Here is a 14,641-nt window from a genome sequence, read left to right as displayed (position 1 = left end):
ACTTGTGTGAAGTGGGCGATTTCGTGGAGTCCTGTCAGCACACAAGATTTCTCTCTGCAAACATTCCTCTGACGTGATGCAAGCCCAGTAGAGGAGGGCAGCGTTTGTGCCTGTGTGTGTTTTCTCGACCGGCAGCGTGCGTCTGTTGACCAGACAAATCCATACCATCGCTTCCAGACACACTGCAGGCACATAGTCGCACACACAGGTTGAGTGTGCGTGTGCGTGTGTGTGGGTGTGGTTAATGAGGATGTGTTGATTGATTAGACTGCAGTAATTAGCTGGAGTGTGAAGGCCTGGAAAGGTCTCTGCTCTGGTGGGAGTGTCCCCTCTGGAGAGACATTGAACTGTGCTATGCACCATTACATTGCACGCACACACACACACGCATCACAAACAGTCCCATCCAAAATCTCAGATGCGTTATGAGTCATCTCTTGGAGGCAGACCTAATACTTTGTGCGGGTGTGAGGACAGAGGAAGGATGTTTGCTGTGCATGTGTGTGTGTGTCTGAGACGCAAGGATGTATGCAGCATGGAGATGTGTGTGTTGGGAAGTGAGATGTGCTTGTGCCAGCACTTTCTTTTCCTGCTGAGCACTGACCTGATCCTCTGCCTGACAAATCAACTCTCTGTAGTTTCACTTCTTATCTGCGGCCCAGTTCCCCTATGTGCATCACAGGGCCACTTCAAGTTAATGCAAATAATACTGTGTTAAGCATGACAACCACAGTCTGTAGTCTTCCCTCCACTGAGTTCCGAGGATGTGGAATGAACTTCTGCAGGAAAGTGTTGTGACTAGTGCCATCACATGGATAACTGGGGAATTACACCTGATGCATTGCCTATTTTGTTTTAAGAATTATCTTTTTTTGCTTCTTCCCTTTGTTGAATTGTTTCACTTGATCTGAACAGTCAAGAAGTTACGCCCAGGAGAAAAAGTCAATAAAATTCAGTTAGAGGGTGAAACACTAATACATGAAGTTGTTTTCACAGGTTGTGCTGCTGCTGGGTTTATTTCAGTCTCCTTAATGCAGCGTTTTTACTCTTATTGATCGACGGAGCTTAAATCAAAGACAATTTTCTGTGCCAGTAAGGGAATCATTTGTTAATGTAATTTTTGTTTTCTTAACCCCTGACAGGAAGTTCTACTACATCACTCTGCTGAGGGACCCTGTGTCTCGATACCTCAGCGAGTGGAGGCATGTGCAGCGGGGCGCCACGTGGAAAACCTCCCTCCACATGTGTGACGGACGGACCCCGACACCCGAGGAGCTGCCCTCCTGCTACGAGGGCTCGGACTGGTCGGGGTGCACCCTGCAGCAGTTCATGGACTGTCCGTACAACCTGGCCAACAACAGACAGGTAGGGAGAAGAAAGAAAGGATGGATGGGATATCTCAGACCCTTGTCACATTGACTGTTACGGCTACAGCCCCCCCGAGCTGAAGCCAGTGAAATAGTTGAAATGCTACAGAGATAGAAAGGGCCCACAAACTGTTCACGTGTCCATTTTGAGCCCGAACGCTCAAAGCTCTGTACCTGACCAGTTACCTACAGTTATCTCCAAGTCAAATCTGGACCCTGGCCTGTTACCCTGTGTATGTTAATAATCATTTTTAATTTATAGTTTCTCCAGAAAAAACACACTTAAGTTCCCATCCGCACTTAGTTTAATTTTTAATCGTACCTTTGAATTTATGGGGGAAAAATGTATCTGTTACCCGACATTTTGGTGGGTTACCCACAGGTACCGGACGCGGTGCAGAACCAGACGCGGTGCAGAACTGCCATCAACCATTCACTTTTACTGCAATCTCCAAAAGCTGCAGCTGATTTCAATCTTGGTGCTGCCATATATCACTCCTACCTAGTCAACATGCATCACTGAACCTGACATGACATCTCTCCAGTCTGCTGGACTCCTCTGTTTTGTTCCCTAATGCGACTATTGTCCTGATGTTGTCAGCTGGTGCCATTAATCCAATTAATCCAGTCTACTGGAAAACACCAATTGATGGATTTAATTTCTGCAGAAAACTAGATAAAATTGTTTGGTGAATTTCCACATGAGAAACCAAACACACAATAGATACATGGGTTTTTCTTTCCCCCCCTCCCTCATCCATTTTCACTGGCTTCCTGTCAAGTCCTGCATTATTTGCAAAATCCTCTTCGCCTATAAATCCCTCCATGTCCCATGACTCCCCAGCACCTGTCCGACCTCCTCCACCCTTGTACTCTTCCCAGAACCTTAACGGTCCTCGGACACGGGTCTGCTCGCCGTCCCCCACAGAGCGTTCAGTGACGGGGCGTTCAGTGTGGCAGCCTCCACCCTCTGGAATTCTCTCGTGGCGGGGACCTCTAATCTATAATATCCCATCTCTGGACACTTTCAATAAACTTCTCACAGCCCACCTGTTCACAAAGAATTTTGACCAATAGATTCTTTATCTCCTTGGGTACCTTGAAAGGCACTGTATACACCAAGGTTGTTATTAGTTATTCAAATTGTTATTGATTTCAACTTACAAAGATCAACAGATATTGATTTCTTAACAAAAAGAGAATAAGTTTCTATTTGATGTGAAAATTATAGGTGTGTATGAGTTGCACAAGTATACACGCATCTCACACACACACACACACACACACACATATATATATATATATATATATATATACCCTTGCACAGTCAGGATTTCTCCGGCTGGCAATAAACACCTCAGATTCACACCTTCTTTTCTCATGCTATCTCAGTCTCCCACCTAAACGTGTTGACCAGCTTATCTCATCTACGCTCGGGGCTGTTATAACTCAGGGTACCATGACTTATAAATGTGACACACGTGCACACACGTGCACACACTGAAACACACTGAAACACAAAACACAAAACACACATACTCGAAGCATCCTTGTGGACCGGGAGGCCGAGGTGCACACTGTACTCTTGTGAGTCTTAAGTCTTGGGTCCCTGTTCCTGTGCTGTAACACAACAGCTCACTCAGTTGTGTAGTGATTTCTTTTCTTTGCAACCCAATCCTGCTGAAAGAAAGAATGGAGTAAACATCATATATTGCCTTAGATAGTTATTCAATAATTTATTTTCTGCTGCTCCATAGGTTCGGATGCTGGCAGACCTGAGTCTGGTCGGCTGCTACAACATGTCCACAGTTCCAGAGAAGAAGAGGGCCCAGCTTCTCCTGGAGTCGGCCAAGAAGAACCTGAGAGACATGGCCTTCTTCGGTCTGACGGAGTACCAGAGGAAAACCCAGTTCCTGTTTGAACGCACCTTCAGGTTGCGCTTCATCAGGCCCTTCATGCAATACAACAGCACCCGGGCAGCAGGGGTGGACCTGGATAATACTACGGTTAGTTCAGCTCAGCATGGATCATATGAATTTGTGGGGACAGATGCCGATACAGATATTGGTAATATCTATTATAAATAAACCATAAACCTTTGAATAACTATAAATAAAAAACACAAATAGGCAAAAAGCTAAACTCTGTACATGTATAGTGTCTATATGTCTCTCTAAAGAATTGAAGAGTTAACATTTCATTATTGAAGATTAGTCCTGTTAAGATAAATACATTTCTTTAAAAAAAGAGTGAAAGATAATCTGAGAGCAGAAAACCGAGAAAATGAGACAAACCGAGACTTGACGAGCGCGGTGGTTTCATTTCCGTGTGAAAAGATTTGGGATGACTGTCGCCATTAAAAAAAAACAAAAAACAGCAGCTTCAAACATGTTCTTCACACTTTGGTCCAATGTGGGAGTTCTTAGGCTCGTTTCCCAGCAAAAAAATCCAGTAAACAGCAGACTGGTGATTTATACATCAAAACCCAGAAGGGAGGAGAGAAAATAAAATGTACCCCAGCTGACAGAGGCTGTGGGAAGGTGGACCAACGGTTATTATCTCAAAAAAGAGGAAATATCATGTGGTGGTTTGTAGGTCTGTAGGTTTACAGGTCTGTGTGTGTGTGTGTGTGTGTGTGTGTGTGTGTGTGTGTGTGTGTGTGTGTGTGTGTGTGTGTGTGTGTGTGTGTGTGTGTGTGTGTGTGTGTGTGTGTGTGTGTGTGTGTGTGTGTGTGTGTGTGGCATTTTGAATAAAAACTAGTTTCTTATATGTCCTGTCAACACTTTATGTTTCTGAAAATTGTAAATAAAGTATAAACATTAAAAAAAAAAAAAAACTAGTTTCTTAAATTAACTTTCAATTTAAATATCTGTGTGAAATTGAGACACTATTTAATTCATTTTCAAAAAGTCAAATAAATGACATCAGCAGGTGATGATGAGAATATTTACTGTCTCCTTGGCTTTGTGCTGGTGTGCCCCGTGCTGCAGATCAAACATCTCTAATTTCCGAACATCAATGCACCGCTTCACTTCCCTCTGTTGTCGCACACATTGCTCACAAATGATATTCCGCACACCGCCGCAGATTTCAAAGGGATTCTGTTAATTAAATATATTTCCCGCTCCGTGTTGTAGTCACACGCAGCAGATGAGACGCGCCAATAAAGCCAGCTGCACTGCCCGAGCTAACATCAAACACGTTTCAGTTGTCTTGCTCCACATATTGCCAACAGTTCCCTCTCTCTGTAGAAGCCCTTTTAAAACATTTGTATAAATGTCGTGTAATAGGGAAACTTTTCCAGAGGGACCAAGAACCTTTTGAGGAACTCGCGGACTTTACAATAGTTTCCTGCTCTGGGAATATTCAGCTTTACAGTGTCAGAGGTACTACCACTTGTTCAAAAAATAATGAAGCTGTTGTCCGGACATAATGTTGAGGCGAGTCGTAATCCTGTAACATATTAACAGGAATGTGAATTGTTTTATTAGCCACTCATGTAAGCATCATAAATTAGATAACGTGTTATTCAGAATAAGGTCAATAAGAGGGGGATGGGGAGGTTGTAACTATAACCAGCCTGTACAACCCTCCCCCACCCCCAATAATTATACTGTTACACCAAATTACAAAGTTATAAAACATGATAAAATTGTTGGTTTTCTCGATTGAATGTGCAACACGAATTAGAATTTATCCAGAGTATTTGACCATGTCATCTGACCCCCCCCTAATGTTGCCAATGCAGTCAACGTTGGGACAAGGAAAGGCAACTACATAAAAGTTTTTTTTAATGTTAAAACAACAGTATTGTTTTGTTGTCAGTGCCCCAAATAGTTTTGAAAAAGATCTTGATAAAATGGGAGAGAGAGGCAGCGGCGATGGGAGAACAAAGCGGATAAACCCAATCATCCATCATCAGTCTAATTTGCTTAATCTTCAGGGTGATTCAGATGCTGTGGGAACGCAATGCACAAACAAGACATATGCTTTCATGGATTGTGGGATGATTTGGTCGATAAAGAATAGAATTTCACACTCTCTTTTCTCACCTTTTCTATCTGTTGATTTTTTTTTTCCTTCTCTGTTTCTCTATCTCTTCCTGTCTGCAGTCTCCTCTCCTCCATTCTTATTTTCTCTTAATCTCATTACGAAAAAAACCTAAGTGTTTGATCTGCTCCCTCCTCGTTAGGTCCAGCGCATAGAGGAGTTGAACGAGCTGGACATGGAGCTGTACGACTACGCCAGGGACCTGTTCCAGCAGCGCTACCAGTACACCCGGCAGCAGGAGCGGCGGCAGCAGCGCATCAAGCTCCACATGCAGCAGAGCCACCAGGGCCTGGGTCTGGGCGTCAGCCTGTGGCCCTCCCGCAGCCGGCAGAGCTCGGTGTCAACACTGGAGGACGGCGAGAGGGAGAGGGAGGAGCGGGAGGAGGGCGAGGAGGGAGGGAGAACGGAGGAGGCCGGCAGCAGGCTCCCCACTGAGGACTACATGAACCAGATCATCAACCGCTGGTAGCAGCAGAATGAGAACAAACACACAGACATGCATATGTAATGTGAAATGCATACACATAATCACACACATATACACTGACATACACAGAAGGTGGCGCCGGCATCAAAGACCCAAATGAATGACAAAGACTTAACTGAGAGTTGGGCTGCGGGGATGAGAGTGGTTGCTATGGAGACCAGGGCTTGGTCGATTGCATCAGCTCATGTTACCGAGGTTTGCCCAGTTGTTATTAGCACCTGCATACCCTGTCTCCCCCCTCTGAGTTTCTCTGTCGCTCTCATCATCATTAGTGACTGAGCAGAGGAGAGATATTTTTAAGAGTTGCTGACAACCGAGTATCTCATTCATCTCTCCAGCTTCCTCCTCCCACCGTGTCCCCTCTCGTTCTCTGTGGCCTGATAATGGAGCATGAGAAAATACAAATTTTAAGTCTGTGAATTCCCGCTAATCCTCGCTAAGGACCGGTCTACTTCCTGGATGCTCCAGTTTCAAAGGAACCCGTGGAAAGCTATGAAAGCGCGAGTAGCTGAGCTGAACATAGCAAACGGTGGGAGTACATGAGAGACTGTGCCGCAAAGAGAAGAAGTTGTACTGAGTTGTGTAATAAAGCTTTTCTGCTTAAAAAAAATCTGCCATTTCACCCATGAACAGTCATGAAATAGTGACTCTCATTCTCAGATGATTTCATTTGTATTTTACCTTTTTTGTGTTTTTTTGTTTTGTTTTTTTTGCTTTTTTAAAAGCAGAATTGTAATAACACTGAGACCAATATTGCTGCCTAAAGAAAAGTGATTCCTTTATTTCTTTATTTTTGTTTTTGTAAGTCAAAGATAATGGATGGGATTTGACGTACAAACGGACCATAGCCATTACTGAAGCCTTGTATCTTGGGGGCAAAAAAGACAAAAAGTGGCCTGTTTCTCTGTTAAAGCTTCCCAAAGCTCCTGTCGCTTAACAAGTTCATTATTTCTCCTTTTTTTTTTTTTTTTGTGCGTCTCAGTGCTGCACAGAACGACAGCCAATTACAGACCCCGATCTCACATATAGGTGTGAAGAAATCAAAGAGAGGGAGGGGAGACGGCCTGCTGCACGTTGTTGCCAGGAACCGTGCTGTGTGAGCGTCAAGCGCTTTGGAAGCCTTAACTCAGACAAACGCTCGAGATGGGAGTTGCAGAACCACTGGTCACCATGGCAATGTGAGCCCTTAATGCAGTGGGTGGCATTTTCAGTTTCTCTCTTCTTCTGCTTCTTCTTCTTCTTCTTTTTTCCTGTGACCAAGAGCTGCATTGTGAAAGCGGCTGTCTCAACACAAGCCTCCATCCCACCTGCTGAAAGGGCCCGCACGGCGCTGGTGACCCCTGGTTCATTAGCGTGACCGTTAATTTCAGCTGGATTTAGCCTGAAGAATGCACGGGGCGAGGTAGCAGTGCCTCTATGTACTGGGATCATAGTAGACATAATCATTGTCAGATATTGTATCTGCATTATACTACAGTAATTTCTCTGACTACTTGTGCGTGTGTGTTTGTGTGTGTGTGTGTGTGCGTGCGTGTAAATAGTATGTACAGTATGCCTTTGATTGGCGTATGTGTATGCCTTTGTAAATAGTGTGCCTGACAGTGAGAGGATGTCCAACGAGTTTTGTGAATGACTGATTTCATGACCAATTATCTCGCCTTTTTTTTTTGGTGGTGGAGGCAACCAACAGCGTGTGACAGCGATGCAAGCCAGTAATACTCCCCTCTGCCCTTTCCTCGACTGTTTTCTTTCCCCCTCTCTTTTATTGTCTCCTCCTCATCACTTGATTACCCATGTTTTTTTTGTTTTTTTTTACTTTGAATACCTGAAATTTTAAATCAACATGTCACATGAACAAGAAGGGTTGGGTCACGACAACTCTGTAACCAAGTTGTTTTATCGGCGTCCACATGTCATTGTACGATTCGGTTCCTTACACAAAGACGGGAAGTCAAAGTATTCAGAGTTTTCAGGTCACAGATTATACGATAAATAATATTTTCATAATGGCTAAAATTAAACTTTGACTGTTTGTCTGCAATTCAGCGTCTGCCCCCGGCCAAAGATGGTTTGTTAGTGAACAGGAACAAATCCCTTTGTAAACGCCACATCACGTCTGCGAGGGAACTGTGAGGTTATCAAAAAGACCAACAGAGTGTCAACTTCTCTACAGATATAATCAGTGTGGTTAGCTGAATGCATCCTGTTTCATTGAGGAGGATCTCTGTAGTCTCTGTTTCATCTGCCTCAGCCAACAAAAGGTGGATAAAACTTATTTACAAATATTAAAATCCAAGCTTAGTTAGATTTGACGCTGGATTCTGATTCGATAAAATGCTTTCAACCCCCCCAATCCTATTTACAAACATAGAATCTGAGCAATAAGAGAAACAACAAAGGAGAAGGTGAGAGACAGGTTTCAAAAGTGTGAAACACTTAAAGACGTGTTGTAGAGCAATTAAATCAAACTGAATGTAGTCCAGATTCTGTGTCACCCATGGGGCAATGTGAGGATGCATGCAGGCAAACTGCTTCCTTGGTGTCACCATAAATAACATGTTGCATCCTCTTAACAATAGTTTTTTTTTTTATATATATATAAAAAAGGAGGAAAAACTAACAGTTTAACCATCTACCATTGCCCTCGTTACATTTCAGCTAATCACCCGGATGCTCTTATTTTTGATTTAACGGGGATGATTCATGAAGGGAAGAGAAGAATAAAAGTGGGGATGATGAAAGGTATTGGGACGCATCCAGACTCAATATGCTGCTTTTTGTGTAACCTTCAAAGTAATACAATAGGGATGGAGAGAATGGATCTGGAAAGAGAGATTTCCCCCCCTTTTTTTTCCGTTTCACATCAACTTCCTCCTGTCATTGTAGTCTTGAAACTGGAGACTCGAAAAACACTGCAGCTCCAGGCATTCTGCCCACATCTTCTTTTCTCACTGTCGGACTCGTATTAGACCACGTTTGAGCTCCAAACCAATAATCTGGCTCCTCATTAGAGTCTTAACTGCAGAAAGCAAAACGGATTCTTCATCCTGAGAGTGCTTTTATTTTTTTTCAGCGTTTCAGTTTCAAGCGACCATGAGATCTTAAAGCAATCCTCAGAAATACTCACCTGAAGAGAGTGTGAAAGAGAAAGAAAAAGAAAAAAAAAACTCCCTCTTGCTGAAATTATTCCAGAGATTGATGCTGTAAAGCTATACTCAAATATTTTATGTCTCATCACTATGTATATCTGATGTCTTAACAGCGTTTCGTCGTGACAATGAAGCAACCCAGGTGTCACTGTCATCTTTTTTATTTCTTATTTTCTTTATGTTTTAAAAGAGTGTGTGATAGAGACTTTGTTTTTATTTTATTTTTGGATTGGTGTGCAGTCTGTCTCCGGCTCTTTCTGTATGCATAATGTCTGGGTTTGTTTTCTTATGATTGCAAAAATGGATCATCAAGCCACCAATTAAAATATTTCATTTTTACAGCTCTGACTGTGTCGTGGTTGTCACTGGTTATCGTTTATCATTACTCTTATTATCCAGCTCACACTGCATGGAACAACATGTCCCCTTTGACTTTGTTTTTAGATGCATACCACATCTAAGGTTCTGAACTTGAAATGCAGCCAGTTCGTTTAAGACTCACTCATTTAGCGATATTATTTCTGACAACTCATGTGGGAGCTTTGCCCTCCAAGTTTCTGCACTTCCATCCACAGGCCAATCTATAACTGTAGGACATTTCCACTACTCGCCCACACTAACCACAGGACTGTGACCCCCATAAAGCAGCCTGTTCCCCCTCCTAATGATAGCCTCAGCCCTGTCAACGGTGATCTACAGCCTAATTCAATCTGCAAACACTCTGGGTCTGTCGAATGCACGTACATGCACAAAAATAAGCTTCTTCCTCTGCTGTGGGAGGTGGGCGTTTGTCGAAGGGAGGGGGGGGGGTGTAAATATCATCCCCTGTCCTTGGCTGAGCACGCAAAGGAGATGGAGCGGAGCGCAGGCCTTCGCCCCGTCTCATCAACCGTCCGTTGAGCTTCAACTTTGACACCCTCAAAGCGGAGCAGAGGAATAATTCTCTCCAGGATGGCGATGAGCGGAGGCAATTGGCTGGAGGGAGATCAGAGCGCGCCAAGAGCAGGAGTGTAAACGAGAGGAGGAATCAGAGAGGGTGTTTATGTAAGACGGGAGGAAAGAGAGGATGTTTTTTCTCTTGTCTGACAAATGAACAGAGAAGGAATGAGAGGGAATAAGGGGGGGGGGAGGGAGAGGGAGGCTGTGCGGGGTCTGTGGCAGCTGTGGTGCATTGGACTGAACGTTCAGGGTGATTTAATCCTGCCCATAGTTCTGGGTCACTGTCATTTCAAGTGCAGCTGGACTAAACACACAGTAATGGCCATGCTACTGCAGAGGGCCCTGACAGCTTTTGTTTTGCTGAACATATGCATGTGAGTGTTTGAGAGAAAGTGCTCTCTGCTGCAGTGGGAATCCGGCTCTGAGTGACTGTATGGGCTCTGGCCACAATCCATTAATACGAGGTCAAACTGGCTGCAGCTCCTCATTGCTGGTCCCATGCTTCTTTCCTGCAAACAAAGAAGCTCTGGCATTATTATCGCTTATTTTCAGCATGGAATTCTGCAGATAAGTTCATACTGAGTGCCTCCCTTACACGCATCAGAGCCAGGCTATTGTAGTTCTGGAGGATTGCCCTGTTGGCTCTGGCACTGGTCACAACGGAGTTTCTGTCTTTTGTCTGCGGTTGAGTCTTTTCCAGCAGTGGCATGGTTTAGACCTTCATCGTCAAATATACAATGTGGACGAATCTCTATACACAAACAATTTGCAGGGCTTCAATACCCTGTTTTGTCAAAAAAGTAAATTCGAAGGGCAATGAGAGAGTGCAATCCAGCGTGGGAGTGCACATTTTTCTTTCAGCAATAGAAATAGAAATATGATTAGATCAGACATCTGCGCCGTTATCTGACCTTCCATTCGGGGGTTTGGCTAATCTCTCAGGTCAAGACCAAATCATCGCTCACGATATTAAAGGATTGAGCAGAAGAATCCAACCTCCCAGGCAGACAGGACTCTCGCTTCTGCGGAGCTCTCACAGAATAAAACCAGTGGGAATCACACAGCAATCCCATTATAGTCTCAATGCTGTTTATTGTGTGTGTGTGTGTGTGTGTGTGCATGCCTGTGTGTGTGGAGCTGTGGCTCAGGAGCTCATAAAGAGCTGATCTGCTGCAAACTTATTAACCTCTCCATAAAAATATGATAAATGTTGATGTGGGAGAAATGAAGCAGGATACAAACTCTGGGTCAAAGCCAAACACAGGATCTGAGGTTGTTAAAGGGATAATATCCTCCCTTTATACACATGAAGTAATATTGTAAGGTCTTGACCTTACAATGTAAAGTGCCTGCATGGAGATAATGGATGCTGTGGTTTGGCGCTACACAAATAAAACTGACTTGAATTTAGTGGATATGAAATGGCTAATGCACCCACAAGGTAATTATACAAATGTTGCAGCACAAAAACTGCCTGTTTCCAATTTAAAAGATCTCATTTTGTTTGCTTTTGACCCTCGAGCTTTTCAGATTGTCCAAACCAAAATAAAAGATGTGGAAGATGCCTCGGACCACGATCCGGACCAAGTCTGACGAAAGGAGATGGCCTCAGTCCGGATAAAACTGGATCATATAGTTCAACAAGCTGCGACGTCAGTGAACAATAGGATTCTTTACACATGTTTACTCTCTAATGATCTTTACACATTTGCGTTTAAAAACATGATAAAGTGTATTTTGAATAATGTGGGACTTTTATGTGAAGAGGACAATCATTTTGCTGGTAGTAATATGATAATGATATCTCAGTGGCAATAAAATAAAAGAAGTCAGATGCAAACTCATCTACAAACCAATCAATGTCAAGTTTAGATGTAGGTGTTGATGACAGCAAGTACACATGTCATAAAAAAGACATGCACGTTTGTTTGGACCATGTTCTGGACTTTCAGGTGTGAAAATATCCTGATACTGTATGTATAGTATGTACGGTGGCCCTGCGGGTCAGAACACCAGGCCATTTGCTGAAAACACACCAACATTTTGTTTGTTTTGTGAAGTATTGTTGTGTTTTCTTTAAATGGCGTTGTGATTTGTACAAATGCGTCTATGTTTTGACCCTCAGGGCCTCTGTGTTTAGCTTTTACAAACAGTTTCCCCTCCCCTCCATCTGTACTTAAGACTGGAGCCCAGACCGGCCCATTGTTTGGTGGCTGTAATGTGGTGAATTAGCTTCATGTGGGAGACCCCAGCTGACCCCCATTATACAGTCAGGGACACATATAATTAGAGGCAACTCACGTGAAACGACAAAATGTATTAATATTAATGGGGGTTTAATTGAGGTCGTTTTGGTCCCCCGTCGAGGCTTTCAACCTCTAAAATGGCTGACGTGTGATAGTGTGAGGAGAGGGAGCCCGCAGCCCGCGCCCGCCATTTCTTATGTGACCCCAGAGAAGATGACAGCCGTCTCCCATAATTCATCTGAAGATGTCACTTCCCTGACAGATGAACAGGCCCAGTGGGCAGCCTGTGTGAAGCTATGTTTAGTTATACTTGTCGGGACTGTGGTAAGGATGTTTTGGCATTTCCTCTAAGGGATGAAACAGATTGTTGTGTGACATTGTGTGTGTGTGTGTGTGTATGTGTGTGTACGTGCATGGGTGTGTGTGCGCCTACGTCTGCATGAGCGAGGTGTTCACACGTGCACATCAAAGTGAAGGTCAAATCCAACAGGATAATTAATGTCGCTGCTTTTTATACAATGTTAAATCAAATCCTGGAACTGCTCCCTCTAGGAGGATCAGCTGTCCAATTTAATTTAGACCGCAGAGCGAGTAAATGAAAACGCAAGACCCATGTCTCCACACCCTGGGACAGTGACTCCGTACCTTTCATTTTCTTTTTGTCAAGAACACACAACAGGTAGACGGGGAGCCGGGGCACATTTTAACAACCTGCCCCAAAGGGAGCGTGACTTCAATGGATAGGGACCATCACACAGACTCAAGGTAAAGATTTAGAAACCGGACCCCGGAGTGTCAGGTGACTCATAAAAATGAGAGGGAGATCAGTTCCTCTACTTTTTTCATTACAACATAACAGAACCAAAGGGACGATTCGGCTTATTCTAAATACAGGATTTATTTCCCTTGGCTCTCACGCAGAGCAAACAGCAAACCTCATTTCCATGAGCTGCTTTTCAAATGAATGCGTACAGTTTTCTCACATCGAGCCCCAAATATATATGATCACCTTCACTTATTCATGTACTGACTGACTAATACACGACAGGTATAAACATCTATTCTTACTCTTCTTCCTTTTAAATAGAAAATCCCTCATACAATGTCTTTTCAAATTTAGTTTTTTTATTATTTCATTGATTTTGCAATATGATTGAATACAAATCATATAACAAAACATGCACCTTATAAAAGTACGTGATCCAAACATACACCCACCTACTTACATATATACACAAATAGGTGCAAACTTATTAATGTCTACACATCAGACACATAGACTCTACATTAAGATGGAGGAGGCATCTCCACTTCCTCCCACTATCCAGAAATGAAGCCAAAAATATCCAGGATATGCATTTTTCACATTTGGAGCCAGAGTCTGTGCAGAAGTGTTTGGGAGAAACACGCGCTCGACCAATCCAGTCAGACTCAATTGTTTAAACCCTTATTATATAGCATCAAATAACTAATAATTAAAACCAACCTAACTCATTAACAAACAAAAATGACAGAAATCATCTTCAAGAAAAATGTATATGACGTGTACTTTGACTTTATTTTGCCTCATGTCCCATCTGCTAACATGGAGGAGGCAGGGTTCATGCTCTATACTGCCACCAGCCACCAGGTGGCGATCAAGACACTTTGACTTCACTTTGGGGGAGCCGCTATGTCGTCAGTCTTTATATAAAGTCTATGATCACACACATACCTGCATAAAGAAATGTAAATGACATTATATTGGAAAGGTGTCGTACAAACAAACGCTGCATTTTCCTGCTTTTACTGTCCAGCTTTTCACCCACCAGTGTGAGTTTTAACAAGTGTCCAGTGGTGTTGTCATGACTCAATGTAATGTGATTGGACAGAACAACTTGGAGACAAGTAAGCACTGCTTCATCCCACACATGTTTATAAAACTATATAAAGTGACTTTCACAGTAATTTAGCACTGCACACATGTTGTGTATGCGAATAAATATAAGTTTTACTGGCACACAATCCATGGAACAGCAAAGTGTAAATTGCGTTTTTCTATCTATTTTCATATTCTGATATCTTGGCATAGTTTTATGATTTGTATTTGTTTTACTGAGTTAATTACAGCTACAGCAATTCTTTATTATATATATTTTTGGTCGCCTAAATTGTATTGTTTTAAGAACAACAAGCAAAATATTGGCATGAGATCTGTTCCCTTTATTTAAATGGTCTGTGCCAGTATTGGTACTATTACCTGTAAATAAATAAATCAATGAGGAATATTTAATTGAATAGAAAAGATACATATAATTGTGGGGGGGGGGGGGTAGTAAGGAAAGCATTTTTCATTTCATTTCATTTTAATTCATTCATTTATTTCTTATACAAACAAGTAGGGAAAGAAAACATAAAATATAT

At 42.8% G+C, this 14,641-nt stretch overlaps 1 protein-coding gene across 1 annotated transcript in view; it reads left to right on the top strand.

Moving 5' to 3' along the window:
- The window catches only part of hs6st1a (heparan sulfate 6-O-sulfotransferase 1a), a 57,233-nt gene extending 47,832 nt beyond the window's left edge, over positions 1-9,401 (top strand). The window contains exons 2-4 of the mRNA XM_034575910.1: positions 1,143-1,365; positions 3,125-3,373; positions 5,560-9,401. Coding sequence (XP_034431801.1) covers positions 1,143-1,365; positions 3,125-3,373; positions 5,560-5,886 — 799 coding nt within the window. The 3' untranslated portion in view covers positions 5,887-9,401. The remainder of the gene's footprint in view (positions 1-1,142; positions 1,366-3,124; positions 3,374-5,559) is intronic.
- Positions 9,402-14,641: the final 5,240 nt, after the last annotated feature.

Source organism: Hippoglossus hippoglossus, chromosome 22 (assembly GCF_009819705.1).
Source record: "Hippoglossus hippoglossus isolate fHipHip1 chromosome 22, fHipHip1.pri, whole genome shotgun sequence".
Lineage (NCBI taxonomy): Eukaryota > Metazoa > Chordata > Actinopteri > Pleuronectiformes > Pleuronectidae > Hippoglossus > Hippoglossus hippoglossus.
The sequence above is the reverse complement of the archived record's forward strand: the minus strand, read 5'-3'. Positions and strand labels throughout refer to the sequence as shown.